Consider the following 17,680-nt stretch of genomic DNA (forward strand, 5'->3'; position numbering starts at 1 on the left):
GGTACGAATAGTATTACTTGACTTTCTAATCTTTTCACGGTTGCATGATAAAAGGAAACAATAGTGTTGGAATATTGTTGAAGAAAGTTGATGTTCCACCATAAAATTGTATTGTTTAGTCCCCAACCGATGTAAGATCTTGTTCTCACATTCTCACACGCCACACGTGTAGCAAATTTTCAAATCCAACACGTGAACATTACAAACAAGATGAAGTGAAGCACGTGTCGCCATTGAGCTTGCACAAGTGGGCAAAGTTCACATTTTCAGCCAGGTTAAGACATCCAAAATTTGACTTTAAGGTAAGTCGTCCATTTGGATAGCAGGATTGAGAACAGAACACCAGGGAATGATGATTCTTTTGCAAATCATAACATAGAACTTCGAAAATAGAGTTGATGAGGATGATAGCAAAATACAAGTTCATGCAAGACCAAAACCAGGAAGCTTTGAAAGGCGATACCATACAGAGAATCAACAACTGAAAGAAGCAACAAACATAAATAACAGGTACTCGGTAAGAGTTTTGTCATTATTCTAAGTAGTTCTTCTGATCCTCTTAGTCATCAAATTGAGAAAAAAATTAACAAGCTTCATCTTAAAATTTGTTCACCACACTACACTGCCTTCCTCAAACCCAAAAACCAGTTGCACTCGGAATTCTGGCAACGTCTACACGACGACGCCAGTTCTTCATACATCCATAGAAAATACAAAACCCAATTCCACCAGAAAATAAAATTTTAGCTGATCATGGCAGGAACAAAAATGAAAAATGTGTCTACAATGCATAAACTAATTAGCGTTAGAGTGGAGACAGACCCAGCGATTCTAAAACAAAACTAGCACAAAGGAGTGCCAATTTTGCCTAATATGCCACCCGAAAAGTACATTTTTCTTTACCAGATAGAAAGAAGTAACTGAAATGCCTATTGTAATGTTCAAAGTAGGGCAAGATTTGACAATTTGTGGCAGCAGGACTTACACTCTTACAATCATGAAATGAAGTGGGTCTCCCTACAACTGTTTCACCCCGACCTCTTTTTGCTCAAATCCTAAACCCAGTTCCGAAAGTCCCATTTGCACTTTAAAGATGCTAGGCAATTCAGGTACTTGCTCTTGATATTTGACTACAAACCGGTCCAAGAAGTAGTCCTTTCCGGTACCCAGCAAGGTAGCCATAGAAAATTCCCCCTTCACCATCAAACCTTTCGACATGAGAATTCTGATAACTGAACACCTAGGTATAATCCAGTTCCTCAAACTAAAAACTAGAACAATTGGACTTCCAGCCACATCTGCAGGCTGCCACCTCACTTTGTTCACAAGGAAATCCATTTTACTTGAAAAATTCTTCTCTGCTAATTCCATAATCTGAGGATTCTTTCTAAATACCAACAAGAAATCATCTTCAGTCCAGCCCCACTTCCTATAAAGTTCCATCTTTTGTACCCTTTCTGATTCATTCACCCGAGCAAACATATACAACGCTCTCATAAATGTGGCAGAGGAAGGGGGGACACCCATACTTGTGACCTTCTTGATATTTTCCTTAAACTTGTCAGATTCAAGGGATACTAGAAAAGGACGATGTGACACACAATACGAGATTGAGGTCTCTGGCACTTCTAGTGTCTTAGGTGAAGAGCGTCAGCCAAAGCCTTCAAAACCAAGTTGAGTATGTCAATATGAGAAAGATAAAGGCTTAGAAAGATAGAGGTGGTCAAAAGTGTTTCCAACAAAGAAATTTGGGAAATACATTCAGTTATCCTTTGAATAGTTTTCTTACCTTCGTTTACTAAATAATGTCTGGCTGCAACCCCAATAGCTCCAGCACTCCGTCAACATATACAACTCACAATCTGATACATATACACACCAGAAGACAAAAACATGGAGAAGACCATACGTTTCAAAACAACAAAAGGAAAAAGAAAATTTTTTAGGGCAAATCTCTAATTCAACCTTACCAAGGCAACAGCTACATCTTCAACTGTATTTTTAACTGCCCTCAGACCATCACAAACAGCATTGCCACTTGTATTGAATGAATCAGAAAACTTTCTCTGTAAGTTTTCCAATTGTATTGAATGAATTAATCAGTTACACGGATGTGAATATATATAGCCTTAGCTGCTTTAGGCTAGTTACAAGAATACCCTCAACTACCTTAACTAATTACAGTAACTAACAGAACTAATTACATTTAGCTTTATCAGACTATTTAACAGTAACTGCATTGGATGACTTGTCATTCTCCCTATTAGTATTCAAGTGTAGCAGAATGTATCTTAACACCGGGTAGCGCGGTTCTTTCTGATGTGTCTATGGCAACATTATCTCATGAGCGACTCATGCATATACTTCTATGCATATGGAATTAACACAATCAAATCTGTGTGTGTAGCCATTTAAAATCACATTTTACAGTAGAGCTTTCAATGGATAAGTAGTTCTTACGATCCTTTTAGTCATCAAATTAAGAAAAAGACTAACAGAGTTTCGTCTTCCAATTTGTTCACTACAATACACCTCATTCCTCGAATGCAAAGACCAGTTGCACTAGGAAGTCTGGCCACGTCTACATGACACCCATACTTGTGACCTTCTTGACATTTTCCTTGTCAGGTTCAAGGGATACTAGAAAAGGACGAAGTGACACCCAATACAAGATTGAGGTCTCTGGCACTTCAAGCGCTCTCAGAACTGAAATGTTGGGAGCAAAGTTGCTTCTCACTTTGGACAGCACTACCCACTGAAGCGTCCTGAAGAAGCGGACAAGGTTGTTGTCATTGAGGAGATGTAAACCTTTTATGATATCATAAAAGGGTATGGTACTTTTCTCTAAGCTTAATCTCAGCAATTCTGGGTTGCAACAGAGGACCGGACCAAGGCCCTTTCCAGAAAGGCAAACACAGGCTAAAAACTCAAGTTTGGGCAAAAGGTTCTTCTCAGCATCGTATAATAGCAGTCTTGGGCGTTTTTTAACTAGTCTGGAAATGTCGGTTTCGTTTAATCCATGGGCTTTGAGAAGGTTCAGAACTGAGTCGGGTCCTTCCGGGGAATCAAAATGTACCTTCTTAGACGCAAAGAGGGCAGTTTCTGGAGATAACCCACATAAATTTATGAGGTATGATACTGTAAAGGAGCGACCTTTTTCTTGGAGTTTAACTTTTTCAGCAACTAATGGTGATTTGGATGAATATGATCTGAGAAAAATAGCTTCGTTTTGGAAAAATTGCAAAAGGGTCACCGAATCACCGAAAATTCTACAGCTTGGAAGCGCTAATTGAAATCTCTTACAGCAAGAACTAAGCATAATTAACTATTGGTTAAGAAGGAACTCACCAAATGCACCCCGACAGAAATGCAGTTCTTGTTCTTGTAGTTAAAGAGAAGAAGGGACTCGCCAAATACCAGCGATGTTTTTAATGTAAAAATTTGATTTTTCGTTAAAGTGAATAGTACCGCGAGCTTTTCGTTACAACACCCTTAATTTTAAGTCGCCTTTATATAAGTTGAATTTTATAACATAATATATAAGAATTCAATATTGTTTCTTCTGCTTGCGATCCGTATCTCAATTTTTTCTACCTCTATTATAGGTTAATTGTGCGAACTAATCTATGTTGTATACTATATATAATATAATATATAGTAGTATGTAACCATTCGAACTCAAAATAATGTTGTTTATCGAAACTGAAGATACTTCTTGTCTGACTGGTTCAATGGTTCCAAGCTGTTGTTAATCGAAACTAAAGATGTGTTGATAGAGGGGATAGATAATTAGTATTTTCTCACAGTGAGAAGGATGTGTGTAGACCTAATCCATGGAATAATTCAAATCTTATCAAAACCTAAGTCGATCTTTGGCAATTTCAATTCAATCAAGACTCAACCGAGCCACGCCTAGACCTAATCCTTTAAGAGCCCAACTTTAGCTAGGACTCGATTGAATTCCATCCTCCTGGGCTAGGCTATCTGCCCTAAGAAATCGTCATTGGGTCGAGAATCAGAGTCTTTCAACCTAAGTTCTCTCTCTGGCACAAACCTAGTATTTTAGGCCCAAACAATTCTGTCTATACAGAGAAAGAGTGCCGCTCTAGTTTGGTTTACAACCGAGGTGGCACGGTGATATGCAAGGTTTGCATTTTCTAATTAACAACTTTGTACTACGGTCTAGTGGTATTCCTTTTCACTTGTAAATAAGATGTCTTAGGTTTGATTCTCGCCAAAAACAAATTTGAATCACATTATTGCTAGCTCATTGTGAAGCTTAGCCTACGTTCTCACCCCTTTAACGTAAGTAATACCGTTTCTTCTTCTTCTTCTTCTTCTTCCAAAAGAAAAAAAAAAAAAAAACTAAGTAGAGGTTTATTTAAGCCAATTATGTCTGCCCGAGTAAATGTGGGACCAGTTGAAAGCACAAGAGTTTAATCAGCGTTTCGGACCTACCGCAAGGTTGTGCATTGTTTATGAGCGAATGTGGTGCAGCCACTTTGGTCTGCAGCCGACAGGGGACAAGTGAAATACAAGGCCTTGCGACTTGCGAAGTAGCTACTGGCGTTTTCATTTCCTTGTAAATGGGGCCTGGTATTTACCCTTGATTTTTCAGTTAATTCATAAATAAAGCTCCCCTCGTACTGTCGAGGTTCACTAAAAAAAACTATTCCAAGCCTCAAGGATCGAGTAATTTGCAAGTTTGGTATCAAATTCGAAACATGAGATAGCTAGCAATTCCAGTTCCATAGCAAAAATTGTAAGGAGAAACAAACACAAAGGAGTGAATGACTCATGGGTGAAAAATGAGAATCTCGAAACGTTTTGGCCAAAGTAGATGTATCTATTACACAAATTCCTCTTTCATAAGAAAAACATCCGGAGCGGATGAAAATTATGATTCCCTCTAACAATCCTCAACAACACAACTCACCTCGGTCAGTTACATTAAGGTAGTTTCACCCAATTCGCACTCAAGACACCAAAAGCAGCACTTCAGACGGCCAAAAACATCTGCTGACACTAAGTTGGCTTCTGCGTGTTATGCCCAGCACGGATTACTTCATCAACCAACAACAACTGAGATGAAATTACCGGCCTGCATAAAATAACGAACATCAATGAGTTATATAAACTGAAACATTCAGGAACTTTCAAACAAGTATACTGAAAGAGCAATTATCAATTTCACATCTTGCTCGTATCAAGGCCAGAATTCTCGGCAAGTGTCTTAGGAGAAGAGCGTCAGCAAAAGCTTTCAAAACCAAGTTGAGTATGTCAATATGAGAAAGATAAGGCTTAGAAAGATAGAGGTGGTCAAAAGTGTTTCCAACAAAGAAATTGGGGAAATACATTCAGTTACCCCTTGAATAGTTTTCTTAACTTCGTTTACTAAATAATGTCTGGCTGCAATCCCAATAGCTCCAGCACTCCGTCAACATATACAACTAACAATCTGATATATACACACACCCCAGAAGCCAAAAACTTATGTCATATACAACATGGAGAAGACCGCACGTTTCAAAACAACAAAAGGAAAAAGAAATTTTTTTAAGGGTAAATCTCTAATTCAAACTTACTAAGGCAACATCTACATCTTCAACTGTATTTTTAACTGCCCTCAGACCATCACAAACAGCATTGCCACTTGACTGAGGCTGTATTCAAGTGTAGCAGAATGTATCTTAACACCAGGTAGGATGGTTTTTTCTGATGTGTCTATAATAGCATATTTCTATCTCATGAGGGACTCATGCATATACTTTTGTGCATATGGAATTAACACAATCAAATCTGTCTATAGCCATTTAAAATCACATTTTACAGTAGAGCTTTCAATGGATAAGTAGTTCTAATGATCCTTTTAGTCATCAAATTAAGAAAAAGACTAACAGAGTTTCGTCTTCCAATTTGTTCACTACAATACACCTCATTCCTCAAATGCAAAGACCAGTTGCACTAGGAAGTCTGGCCACGTCTACATGACGCCAGCCCACTGGCTTCCGGAAACTAAATTTTAAGTTGATAATAGCAGAAACAAAATTAAAAAATGTGTTATTATACATAAATTAATAATAGTGTCAGAATGGATACAGACCCATCAATTGTAAGAAGCATGTCTCTCAGAGAACAAGAACACTTCAATACATGATATTTGGTGAAGTCATCCATATGGATATGAAAGATATTTCTTCATATAGCCATTGATATAAAGAAATGCCTATTGTAATGTCAAAGTAGAGAATGATTTCACATTTTGTGGCAGCAGGACTTACAGTTAGTCTTCAATCATCAAAGAAGAAACAACATCGCAGCTTCTTCCTACAATTGTTTCACACCGTCCCCTTTTTGCTCAAATCCTAAGCCCAGTTCCGCAAGTCTCAATTTCCCTTCAACAATGCTACGTAATTCAGGTACTTGCTCTTGATATTTGATTACAAGCCTATCCAAGAAGTAGTGCTTTGGTTTCCTGACAAGGGTGCCTAAAGAAAATTCTCCCTTTGATATCAAGCCTTTCGACAGGAGAACTCTAATAACTAAGCACCTTGGTATGATATACTTTTCCAAACTATAATTTAGAGCAACTGAACTTCCAGCCACATCTGCAGGATGCCAACCCATTTTGTTCACAAGAAAATCCATTTTACTCGAAAAATTCTTCACTGTTAATTCCATAAACTGAGGATTCTTTCTAAATGCCAACAAGAAATCATCTTCAGTCCAACCCCAATTCTTATAAAGCTCCATCTTTTGAGCCCATTCTGGTTCATTCACTCGAATAATCACATACAGCACTTTCATAAATGAGGCATACGAAGGGGGGACACCCATACTCGTGACCTTCTTGACATTTTCCTTAAACTTGCCAGATTCAAGGGATACTAGAAAAGGACGATGCGACACCCAATAAGAGATTGAGGTTTCTGGCACTCCAAGTGCTCTCAGAACTGAAACGTTGGGAGCAATGTTTCTCATTTTGGCCAGCCCTACCCACTGCATGTTTGCAAACAAATGAGAAAGCTTGTTGTCATCGAGAACAATTAAATTTTTTATGATATGATAACAAGGCATGAGACTTCCCTCTATGCTTCGTTCTAAAACAACCGGGCTCATACAAACCATGTGAGCAAGGCCGGTACCTGAAATGCCAATAGAAGCGAAAAACTCAAGCTTTGGGACAAGGTTCTTCTCAGCATTGGCTAAGAGCAACTTTGGACGTTTCTTAACAAGTTCTGAGATGTGGGTTTTACTGAATCCATGGCGTTTGAGAAGATTAAGAACCGAATCCGGTCTTTCTCGGGTATCAAATTGTACCTTCTTGGACACAGAAACAGCGAGTTTTTGGGACAACCCACATGAGTTCATAAGGTAAGACACTGTAAAAGAGCCACATTTTTCTCCTAGTATATCTTTTTCAGAAACTAATGATGATTTCGATGAATATGACCTGAGAAAAATAGCTTCTTTTTGGAAAACTTTCAAATGGGTCGCTGAATCACCAACAATTCCGAGCATTAATTGCAATCTTTTACAACAAGAATTGAGCATAATTGGATGGATGCAATACAATCAGGCACAAATGCACTACTTGTAGTGAACGAGCAGGAACTCACCAAATAGACAATGGTTTCTCTTCTTGGTTTCGAGCCGCCAGCAATTTCATTAACTGCTTTACTTCCTACGCCAATTCCGGATTTAGGTTTTTGCTCCGCCGCTCCTCAAAGCCAGAACTGGCTGAAGGAAACAAGTGCTCTCATTTTCAATTTTACTTTGTTTTGGACGCTATTATGAAACCGACAACTATTTATAGGGTAATGCTTTTTTTTAATGAAGGGAAACAAAAGTTGAATTTATTTGGCGAAAGTCGATCTTAAAACTCTCACATATAAATGAAAGACAAATATAACTAGACCGTAATATTAAATGATTAATATCCATACATTAAAATTTAAAGATTTACGTGTAAATTAAGTGTAACTTTCTATTTTTAATTTGTTATTATTAACGGAGGGGGATGATTCAAAATTATTCAACTAAGTTAGGAAATGAAAGAGTTTCGAATCTGAGATGTATGAGTAGAAACTCAGCATCCTATTATTAAGGTTCAAACACATGCATAAAGTTGATATTTGAGTATACAACAAGTAATGATATGTTTGAGTTTTCTTATGACCTAAAAAGCGTTTGAGGTTTTTTTTTTTTTTTTCACTCCTATGACCTACTCGATTTAGTTTTTAGTACAAACCTTACATTAGAGAAATGAAACAAATTTATTGATTTGAGAGGCTATTCCAAATTTGGATTAGTATACTTAGTTTGAATATCTAAAAATTATTAATTTGAGAGGCTATTCCAAAATGCCCTAATGAATTTGTAATTGGATCTCTTTTAATTGATTCTTTTATCCCATTGTAATATTTTAGATCGTTGAATGGACTCATTTGAAAACATTTGTCTGATGACAAAATTATCAAAGATTGGGATTCTTTACTTCTATTCAACAACTTACGAAAAGTTCCTTGATTTTGTTATGGCTAAATGGTTGTTGAAACCTTGCCAGCCAATTGGAGAAGGAAATACATGATATCTCATATATTTTTGTGAGAGATGCCCTAGGAATGACACGATCATTGCGTCTCTATCCAAGTTTTTCTGCAACCTTCACTTCACTGGGGAATGAAGAGGGAAACCATAGTATGTTACATTGTTGAATCAAGGTATGGAACCATACCGCGTGAGGGACGCCTCACAAACTGAGACTTGAGGGATGAAGTAAAAGAAATTCTGGAACCATTGCATTCAGACTTCAATTAAAAGAAATGTGATAAAAACCCAAGTTGCTCTTGGAATTCCAGCCACGTCTACCGGACGCCAGCCCATCGTCATTCGCCGGAAAACACAATTCAAGTTCGGTAGAAACAAACTAATCAGTGTCAGTTAGGATATAGACCCAGCAATTATAACTTATAAGAAGAAACTAGCATAAGGAGTGCCAATTGTGCAGTGCGGATATAGAACCAACGTCGGAACAAGTAAAATAAATGCCTATTGCCTATTGGAAGAAACTAGCATAAGGATTTCCAGCCACATCCGCGCGCTGCCAACCCATTCTATTCATCACTGTTTGTTTTGTTATTGTGTTATTGGGTTACTCTTAATCTTGACGACAAATTTGGTTTTGCAATGATCTGTGGATTCTTGGTATTTTTTATAGTGATTCAATCATGCTTGTTCGTACACATACAAAATTTCGATTTGGTTTCTTTGGTTTTTGGTACGCAATCCCGAACTGAACCAGCCCAGTCAAAACTATTTCATAAAAATTTACCAAACACCATTTTTTTTTTTTTTTACTTTAAAGCATTTTTCCAACTATAGTTTACCAAGCACTTCTTTATTTTCACAACACAACATAAGCAGTTTCTTTTCAAAGCACGTCAATACCAAACTAAACCCTAAATATTGACCCACATAGCTCCGAAAAAAGTATGCAACAAGAACGAATCAACCTCAACTCGTAGGTCTTAACACTCGGTTCTTTTAAATATTTATAACCCGAACAAGGAGGATTACAATATCATAATATGCATCAACAAATCAAAACATTGGTGTACTTACAGTTTTAAAGTGTCTATCTGCATTGAGTCGCATTGTAATGTTCGATGAAAAGCACAAACATGCATGATAACATCAAATTAACAAAGGTATCTAGAAGGTGAAACCAGGGCGACCCAACTCGAACTGTATTGACAAAAGGGCTTTTTACCTGGGTAGGGTTTCCGGGGCATCCAACTTCCACTTCTGTATCGCGTCTTTATTGCAAACTGCTTTAGAGAGACAGCCCCCAAACTGTTGCAGCTTTCCTCAAACATAATACACTTTTAAAACAAATTCCACCCCAAGCGCATGACAAATGTATACGGTTTTTCAAATTTACAGTGGACCAGAAATTGAGAGAGGCTGCTGCTAATACTGTACTCTCTCATCATTATTAAAATGCAGGCTCTCAATACCCTTGAGAGTGGATTCTAAGTTCTTTGCGTTTGAAATGTTTCTTCCTGATGATGCACGGTTGTTCTCTGAAGGCACAACCGGTGAACTTCTTTGGCCACCAGAAATTTTACCTAGTGTTCCGGGGCTTAATTCTGTGGTTTGAGGGCGAGAGGGATCAGCTTCACTGCCAACAAGCACAGCATCCCGACTGCTAGACACTGCAGCCCTCCTCGACGATCCACTTGACCGCATGAAATTAGAACTTGATAACTGCATGACCCAAGTAAAATGAATGGAATAAATTAATCCAAAAATGTACAAACCCAAATAACAATGAATAAAACGATATCTGTAGAACTGAGAGAATCTTGTCAAACTAGATAATCGAAATTAACCAAACGGGATGAAAGTTTAATGAATCAAGATTTAAACAGAAACGCATTACCATTGCATCTTTAGAAAGAGATCGATCATTTGCAGCAGGACTTTTTTGTCTGGAGATGTTTCCAGAATTTAGAATCGGTCCAGAGTTTCTCCTACGAGAAGGATCTAACAATGACCAACCGGTTGGTCTACCTTCCTCACCACCTGCAAAAAGTTAAGAACAAAAGGTGAACAAACAAATACTAGAATAAAATATAACAAGAAACACTTCAAGGAGATCGGGAGAACACTTATAACAGCCATATAACATAACCCAAAAGATGCAGCAAAACAAGTATGTCACTGCACTTTCAAGGTACTAAACTAGGTAAACAGGGAGACATGAAACAGAGTTTTGGCATCCAGATGAATTGCTGCTATGCAGAAAATGAAACGAATGGCATAATTACCAGATTGTCTTTCGGCATTTGCCACAGTCGGAGGCAAGCCAGAGCTCGGACCAGCATTAGGACCCTATTCAATATAAAGTAATGTCAGATAAACGCATGCACTAAAATGCACTGAAAATGTACTGTTACAGCACTTACAAGAGGCCGAGTAGGAGGTGTGGCAATCTGTGACTGCTGATATTTCAAGATAGTCCAATCAAAGACGTAATCAAACTGAAAACCTGAAGAAAGAAGACAACCATGTCAGTAGGCATGGTTAACGACCTAACATCAATAGAGTTGCTGCAACCTATCAAAGAACAATTTCAAACCTTCTCGAATAAAAAGATCACGAAAGAGTCTCTTCAGATAAGCATAATCTGGCTTATCATCAAACCTCAGAGACCTACAGTAATGGAAGTATGACGCAAACTCTGTTGGATACCCACGGCATAATGCCTACGAAAGAATTAAGAGAAAAACCAGTGAATATTCCCTAATGAATAAAATTCTATACCATCTTATGTCTTTATAAAAAAAAATATACTAACAAAGAATTGTAATCATTATATTTCAGCTTACCTCGATAGAAGTTGACACTTTTTTTTCACTGATCTTCTCATACTTTTGCTTTTTCGTTCCTGCTTTCAGTCCCTGCCAAGGAAGACTTAAGAAGGAGAACAAATGGTCATAAAACAATAGAACATGCAAATACACACACACACACACACATATGACAATGGCAGGCACAATAATTACCTTCCTCGTAGAAAGTACATGAGCACATATCCAAGTGATTCTAAATCATCCCTGCGGCTTTGTTCTATGCAGCATAAAATTAACATGATCAGACTAACATAGCGGAAGAAGGGAAAAAGTTACGGGAGAGGGAGGGAGAGAGAGAGAGAGAGAGGGAGAGAGGCAGAGAGAGCTTACCAATGCCAAGGTGGGTATTCATGCTTGCATATCTTGCAGTACCAGTCAAATTCTTATTTTCTCTGTAGTTAAACAATTACCAAATCAATTTTAATTTACCACTTCATATATGTTATCTATTACAAGCATACTTTATTTTTCACAGAAACACCTAACATAAAAAGGCTAAGAAAGATATGAATTGTAATAACAGTATTGAACTGGGGCAGTTCCCAAAATGAAAAGACGAATTGATCACAATATACAGAATAAATTGCATGCAAGCAATATCCTGTGGTTTTCTTCCCAAATCATTTATATGTGGTCTAGATACTGACCAACTCCATCCCTCCTTCCCTTTGGATTGTTAAAACAGACACCAGAAACCAAAAGAAAGTAATATTATAAGTCCCCTAAAATATAATTAGTCAAAGACTCTATTATTTAAAATGCTTAACTAAACTTCTAGACCAGAGTCACTAGACGAAATTAAATGACATTAGAACACAGTCCCTACACCTAGTTTATTCTATCTAATGGTGCTATCCATACATCCCTTATCAGTATATGGACAGCTATCTCTCGAGCACAAGTTTAGGTTCGGCCTCAATGGGAAAATAAAACGGAGCACCTAACAACGTATCTTCAGACCAAGAACTCTTCAAAATGATAATCCACTGATGTTACAGTGAACATCTATTGCAACAAGAGTTAAAAACAGACACAACAAAGAGCAACCACTTAGAGAATAGGGTAGAAATCTTGATACACATTTTACTTTTAAAAATAGGAACAAGAAGAACAGAACTAACAGCATTTCATATTTGAGGTCAGCTATGTAACTAAGATAAACAAAGAATCAATTATTAAATAATCCAAACAAACCAACCTGTAAGGAATATGCTGATGAGTCGAAGTGTCTCTATACTTCTTAGCGAGACCAAAGTCAATGACGTAAATCTACATGAAAGAAGAGATTTTTAATGCATTTATATATAAAAAAAAACACACATAATCAAAACCAAAGTTTCAGAGTGAGTCACAGAATAAGGAAAAAAACAAATTTAAACAGAAAGTTCCAAAAACCTGATTTGCTCGTCGACCCAAGCCCATTAGGAAATTGTCTGGTTTGATATCACGATGTAGAAATGACTTGGAATGAACAAACTCCACTCGATTGATCTGACACAGGTTCCAAGACTCAGATGAACAAACTGCAAGGAAGATTAGATTCTAGAAGAAAATGAATCTGTGAAAAGAATCCTACCATTTGATCTGCAAGCATGAGAACAGTCTTAAGAGACAATTTCCTACTGCAAAAGTTGAACAAATCTTCAAGACTAGGTCCCAGTAAATCCATCACAAGAACATTGTAGTCTCCTTCAGTGCCAAACCATCTCACATTTGGAACTCCAGCTGTGAAAATTGTATATAGTAGCCAGTTCAGAAAGATACATGCCAGACCTTGCAAAATATTGAAAAGCAACACTAATAGTGGTAAAGGCCATTACTTCCTCCCTGTAGTATTTTATACAGCTTTGATTCATACAACAATTGCGGATGCTTTGTTTTGACATTTTCCTGAGAAAAAGAAGTACAATGAAATTTAAGCAAATTAAATGTATAAATTGGCAAATTCATCCAAATATGCACACACACACAAAACGATGATCATAACCAGATTTCTAACATTTATCCTCACAACACAGTTCAAGGAATCAAACGGCAGCAGTCTAAGCATCAATGAGAAACACTACATTCACAAAGACTTGCTAAAGAAAAGAAATAAATTCAAACATAACTATTGTCATGCATAGAAGACACTGAAAGCATTCGAAAGTCAGGTTCACTAGGGCCACATCACTGTACACTAGCAACGACCCAGAATTGTCAATAGTTACAGTGTAGACACTCCAAGATCTACCAAGCGAACAGGAATTGACGCCAAAGTATCAAACAAACTACTCCACTTGCGTCACCCAACACAGTGAACCAACATGCCCAAACAACACTCAACCATATAAATCACATTCTGCTTTTTCAAATTTTCATTTTCCAGTATCACCCAATTTCAACCACCCACAACATGGGAGATGGATTACTTCAAATGCAAAGAACATAAAGGATACTAGGTTCAGTTTCAACCTCGAACGTCATGACTCATGCCTCAATTGAAATCCCCTCCTCACATTTACTAAAGCGATACACAGTTGAAGAGCCCCCAAAGTCTCAATTACGCATTACAAGCGACCCAAATTTCCATTTCTACAGCACTCATCCTAACATAGCCTATTTCTACACGGCATGATCATCAGCTAGCAATAATATAAATGCATAATTGATCATAGTTTGGAGGTCAATTCGGCAAAAAGATTATTAATACAGCATACATATCCAAGAAAAACTAATAATTTCTTAATGCTGCATAAATACATTTAATTCCAAGAAAATGTGTGAATTAAAACCGAACTTACGAGCTTAATCGCAACCTCCTCATTTGTCTGAATATTAGTACCTGAAAATAAAAACCCAAACAAAAAATATTAATAAATAAATAAAATTGAAAGAATAAAAAATCAGAAAACACCAAGAAGGTGAAGAAAATAACCTAGGTAGATCTCTCCGAACGATCCGCTACCGATCTTCCGGCCAAGTCGAAACCTTCCGCCGACCCGCGGCTCCATTGCCATCCCCAAAACGCAAAACGATCACAGAGAAACCCTAGCCCTAAATCAAAACCCTAAAAAATCCCTAAAAAGAAAGGAGGATTTGGGGGTCGGACGAGGGCTTGACCAAGCCTTAGTCCTTGGAGAGGAGTTAGATAGATAAAAACAGCTGCTTGAAGGAAAGTTGAGAAGTGGGTGGGGGCAGGGATGCGTAGGGGTACAAGTGGAAAATCGGATGACTTTATCTCTCTACAAAGTCTAGGGTTAGAGTGAGAGAGAGAAAAGAAGACGACCATGAGAGAATACGTTATAACATTTTAAACTCTTCCATCCAACCGAAAAATATTTGGCTGTTCAAAAAATGAATCGAACTTTCTACACAGAATTGTTTGTTGCTAATTTATAAGATTTTATAGTTATTTTTAAAACCGTTTATATTATAAATTACTCTACAAAGATCTAATCCGTAGAAAATCAATTAAAACCAAGGTCGTTCAACCATCAAATTGTATAAAAACAAACTAATAGAATTGGTAAAAGTATTACGAACCGTCTATGTAGTTGCTATAACAGATTAACTAATGGCCTTAGTTTTAATTCACTTTTTGCACAGATGATATTTACATAGTGGTTCATAATATGAACTGTTATGATCATAAACGCAAAACTCTATGATCCGAACATGAAGAGTTTTGAGTAGGAATTCATACTCATCATTGAGTAACCAAGCATTGTTTCATCCAATCAAAGCGGTATTTTTTTTCCTACAGCCTTGATATGACGTGCTTCCCTTCTTTTCGTTTTCGGGCAATTAACTGCCAGACGACGTCGTCTCTGTTGCTTTGAGAAACTAATAGCCACTTTGCGTGAAGGAATATACACTTAGAATAGGCATAGGTTTGACAATTTCTTAAACGAGATGTTAATTCGACACGAAACGACACAAAATATAACAGATTTTTCGTCAACATGTTAACAAGTTGAGTCATTATTAGGTCACCCATTAAAAACCAACTAACGGATTGGGTCACTTCCGTAAAGATAACACCCAGAGGATTATAGTGAAGGAAGAAGCCAGTCATCGAATGTCCGCACTGATGGGTCTAAGTCTCCAAATAACACCACAATGTCCCTGAATCTCATTGATAACAAGTTTGAATCACCCTCTATATAAATCTGAAGGAGGCCCTTTTGTTTTGCACAATTGAAGAGTTTCTCTCAAAGCCATAACTTCCGTCACATGGATAGTAACTTCACCAAGGTTCAAAGCATCAACAATGATAGGCTAGCCCTTATAGTCTCTTATCACAAAACATGATGCCACATTATTCCGAACCACGGATTCATCAAAGTAATCTTCACAAAAGGGGCTCGAGTGGTACCATTATATCACCTCATTAGGCTTGATTGTCTTCTTTCTTGACATCCTTAGCATTAATGATACGCAGAAGAAACCCACACCTACAATAGTAGAGAGCAAAAAAAGGAGCAAGGCTAGGCTTCACAATTCAGAGAATTAACCAGTTTCGGTTATTCCAAATTTACCAACAGATTAAAAAAGCTTTGATAAGAGGAGAGAGTTCAGTAGCTTTAGAGTTTGGCAGTGATTCTCAGTGGCGGAGCCAAGACTTTTCAGTGAAGAGGATGCAACCTAAAATAATCCCAAAAATTTTAGAGGCGACACGTGGACATTTGCCCAAGAAAGATAAGATTGCCCTCAATAAATGGGCAGGTTCCTCAGATACTTCCACGCTCAACTCACACCCCTAAAGGTCCCAGGAGTTGAATAACATCTTAGAAGATTTCACAAAGCCCTTATCGCTCAATCCCATACAGGCCCAAACCAAGGAGCCAACGCCTACCTAGCGCGCAACGCAGACCCAAGGCCAACTGCCACATGCGTGAGCCCAATGTGTCCACACGCACAACCCATCCATCCAGCCGAGTTTGCCCATCTCGTGACCCGCTGATGAGGCGATATTATACCATATATTTTACCCTATTCTTAGTTATAATTTATTGGTTATTTTGGTAGAATTTTGATACTTTGTTTTATATTTTCAATATGGGACATTCGACTTCCTCTAGAGCAAAAAGTAGCCAAATGGATGAATTTTGGAGTGATTCTAATTGGAGGATGTTCGTGAGTCTTTCAAAATGATTGTATCAAAGTGTCAGATTTTTTTAACAAGCCGTTTGACCGTGGCGATGAAATTAAGGCCCAACATGCAGCTTTCCCAAATTGAAGTTTTTAGATGTTTTCGGTATTTTGGAGGTCAAGATGACATATTTTGAGGAAGATTCCTTCTAAAGAATTGTAGGGGACGTCTCAAGTTTTAAAAAGAGACCTTTTGGAATCAAATCAGAGTTGATTTGGTTAGTCAAAAGTCTAATGTTCTAAGAACTCCAAATTTTAGTTCAAATAAGAAACCTTTTATTTTCTATTTTATTATTTTATTATGTTTCCTAGTCTTATTCTAAGACCTTTTACAGTTTTATTTTGTAGTAGTATAAATAAGGCTTTTTAGCCATTAGGTAGAAGGAGGGGGGAGAGAACGCACGCACCACTTGGAGAGCTTTTGGAAGATTCAAGTTTTTTTTCAAGGCGTTTTCTATCCATGTTTTTAATAAAACTTTGTTTTATGATTCTTTGCACCTAGTTTCGTTTGCTCATCTTAAGGGGTATATGGTTTTTCAAAAGGATTTCACAAAACTTAATGAGTCTTGCATGTTCACAGTCGATCTGAACGCCACGGACGGGTTGCATGTTAGATATACGTTATATATTGGAGGTTCCAAGTAGGGCATACATTAGGAAAACCTAACCTTCAAAATATGCATGTGTAATTCATAAGTAATTGGAAAAACTACGCATGATTGTTAAGGTGACGGTGGAACCCTAGTGCTTAAATAGATTTTCAAAACTATTTTCTTTTATTTTCTTTACTTTCCCAATTTATTTAATTGTTTTTAATTAAATTCGTTTTTAATATTTTAGGTTATAAAATCACCTTTTTTCTAAACTTTGTTTTCAAATAATTAATTAAAATTTGGTATTTACATAAATCATTCATTCAATCCCTATGGAGAACGACCTTGCTTGAGCTGCTTTACTACGACAAACCTATACTTTTGCAAGTATTTTGTGTGATTTTAACCTCTTTGTTTAGGTACCTAAAAATCTTATCACCCTCTCCAACAATCCGACCCAAGGCCACCTCCGGCGATCCAGATTCTGACCATCGGTCCCGCGATTGATCCAAGTTATTTTCACTCCACTTTTCTGCT

The 17,680-nt window shown here is 37.4% G+C and overlaps 3 protein-coding genes across 5 annotated transcripts; all 3 read right to left on the reverse strand.

Annotated features, from left to right (window-relative positions):
• Nucleotides 1-881: 881 nt before the first annotated feature.
• Nucleotides 882-3,423, reverse strand: LOC137740576 (uncharacterized). The gene is made up of 3 exons (XM_088700661.1): nt 2,606-3,423; nt 1,971-2,066; nt 882-1,650 (listed from the first exon to the last, which is right to left on the reverse strand). The coding sequence occupies exons 1-3, from the start codon at nt 3,317-3,319 to the stop codon at nt 1,018-1,020; spliced, it is 1,443 nt and encodes a 480-aa protein (XP_088556787.1). The 5' UTR covers nt 3,320-3,423; the 3' UTR covers nt 882-1,017.
• LOC137738745 (transcription termination factor MTERF8, chloroplastic) lies at nt 1,954-7,795 on the reverse strand. Of its 3 annotated transcripts, none has more exons than XM_088700553.1 (2): nt 6,282-7,695; nt 1,954-2,066 (listed from the first exon to the last, which is right to left on the reverse strand). In XM_088700553.1, the coding sequence occupies exon 1, from the start codon at nt 7,552-7,554 to the stop codon at nt 6,328-6,330; it is 1,227 nt and encodes a 408-aa protein (XP_088556679.1). In that variant the 5' UTR covers nt 7,555-7,695; the 3' UTR covers nt 1,954-2,066; nt 6,282-6,327. The 3 variants fall into 3 exon arrangements, with proteins under 3 accessions (XP_088556679.1, XP_068334322.2, XP_088556680.1); XM_068478221.2 differs by lacking the exon at nt 1,954-2,066 and adding an exon at nt 4,731-5,101 and having other exon boundaries at nt 6,282-7,795; XM_088700554.1 differs by lacking the exon at nt 1,954-2,066 and adding an exon at nt 5,910-6,015.
• Nucleotides 7,796-9,510: 1,715 nt separating this feature from the next.
• On the reverse strand, nt 9,511-14,744 carry LOC137739210 (casein kinase 1-like protein 2). The gene is made up of 14 exons (XM_068478756.2): nt 14,335-14,744; nt 14,201-14,241; nt 13,238-13,307; nt 12,994-13,142; nt 12,813-12,908; nt 12,616-12,686; nt 11,748-11,809; nt 11,571-11,634; nt 11,394-11,478; nt 11,144-11,270; nt 10,971-11,053; nt 10,833-10,896; nt 10,445-10,587; nt 9,511-10,269 (listed from the first exon to the last, which is right to left on the reverse strand). Exons 1-14 carry the CDS (start codon nt 14,414-14,416, stop codon nt 9,973-9,975), a joined length of 1,434 nt encoding a protein of 477 aa, XP_068334857.2. The 5' UTR covers nt 14,417-14,744; the 3' UTR covers nt 9,511-9,972.
• Nucleotides 14,745-17,680: the final 2,936 nt, after the last annotated feature.

This window comes from Pyrus communis, chromosome 9, assembly GCF_041283825.1.
Source record: "Pyrus communis isolate YQ-2024b chromosome 9, ASM4128382v1, whole genome shotgun sequence".
Lineage (NCBI taxonomy): Eukaryota > Viridiplantae > Streptophyta > Magnoliopsida > Rosales > Rosaceae > Pyrus > Pyrus communis.

What these genes read in the sequence shown, in the direction of transcription:
- LOC137739210 (XM_068478756.2), bottom strand. Translation starts at nt 14,416, where the DNA reads ATGGCAATGGAGCCGCGGGTCGGCGGAAGGTTTCGACTTGGCCGGAAG. An exon ending in CATCAGCATATTCCTTACAG is followed by an intron (nt 11,810 to 12,615) that starts GTTGGTTTGTTT and finishes GTTTAACTACAG; the next exon opens with AGAAAATAAGAATTTGACTG. An exon ending in CACCTCCTACTCGGCCTCTT is followed by an intron (nt 10,897 to 10,970) that starts GTAAGTGCTGTA and finishes TATATTGAATAG; the next exon opens with GGTCCTAATGCTGGTCCGAG.
- LOC137738745 (XM_088700553.1), bottom strand. Translation starts at nt 7,554, where the DNA reads ATGCTCAATTCTTGTTGTAAAAGATTGCAATTAATGCTCGGAATTGTT.
- LOC137740576 (XM_088700661.1), bottom strand. Translation starts at nt 3,319, where the DNA reads ATGCTTAGTTCTTGCTGTAAGAGATTTCAATTAGCGCTTCCAAGCTGT. An exon ending in ACAAGGAAAATGTCAAGAAG is followed by an intron (nt 2,067 to 2,605) that starts GTCACAAGTATG and finishes GAAAACTTACAG; the next exon opens with AGAAAGTTTTCTGATTCATT. An exon ending in AAGATGTAGCTGTTGCCTTG is followed by an intron (nt 1,651 to 1,970) that starts GTAAGGTTGAAT and finishes GGCTTTGGCTGA; the next exon opens with CGCTCTTCACCTAAGACACT.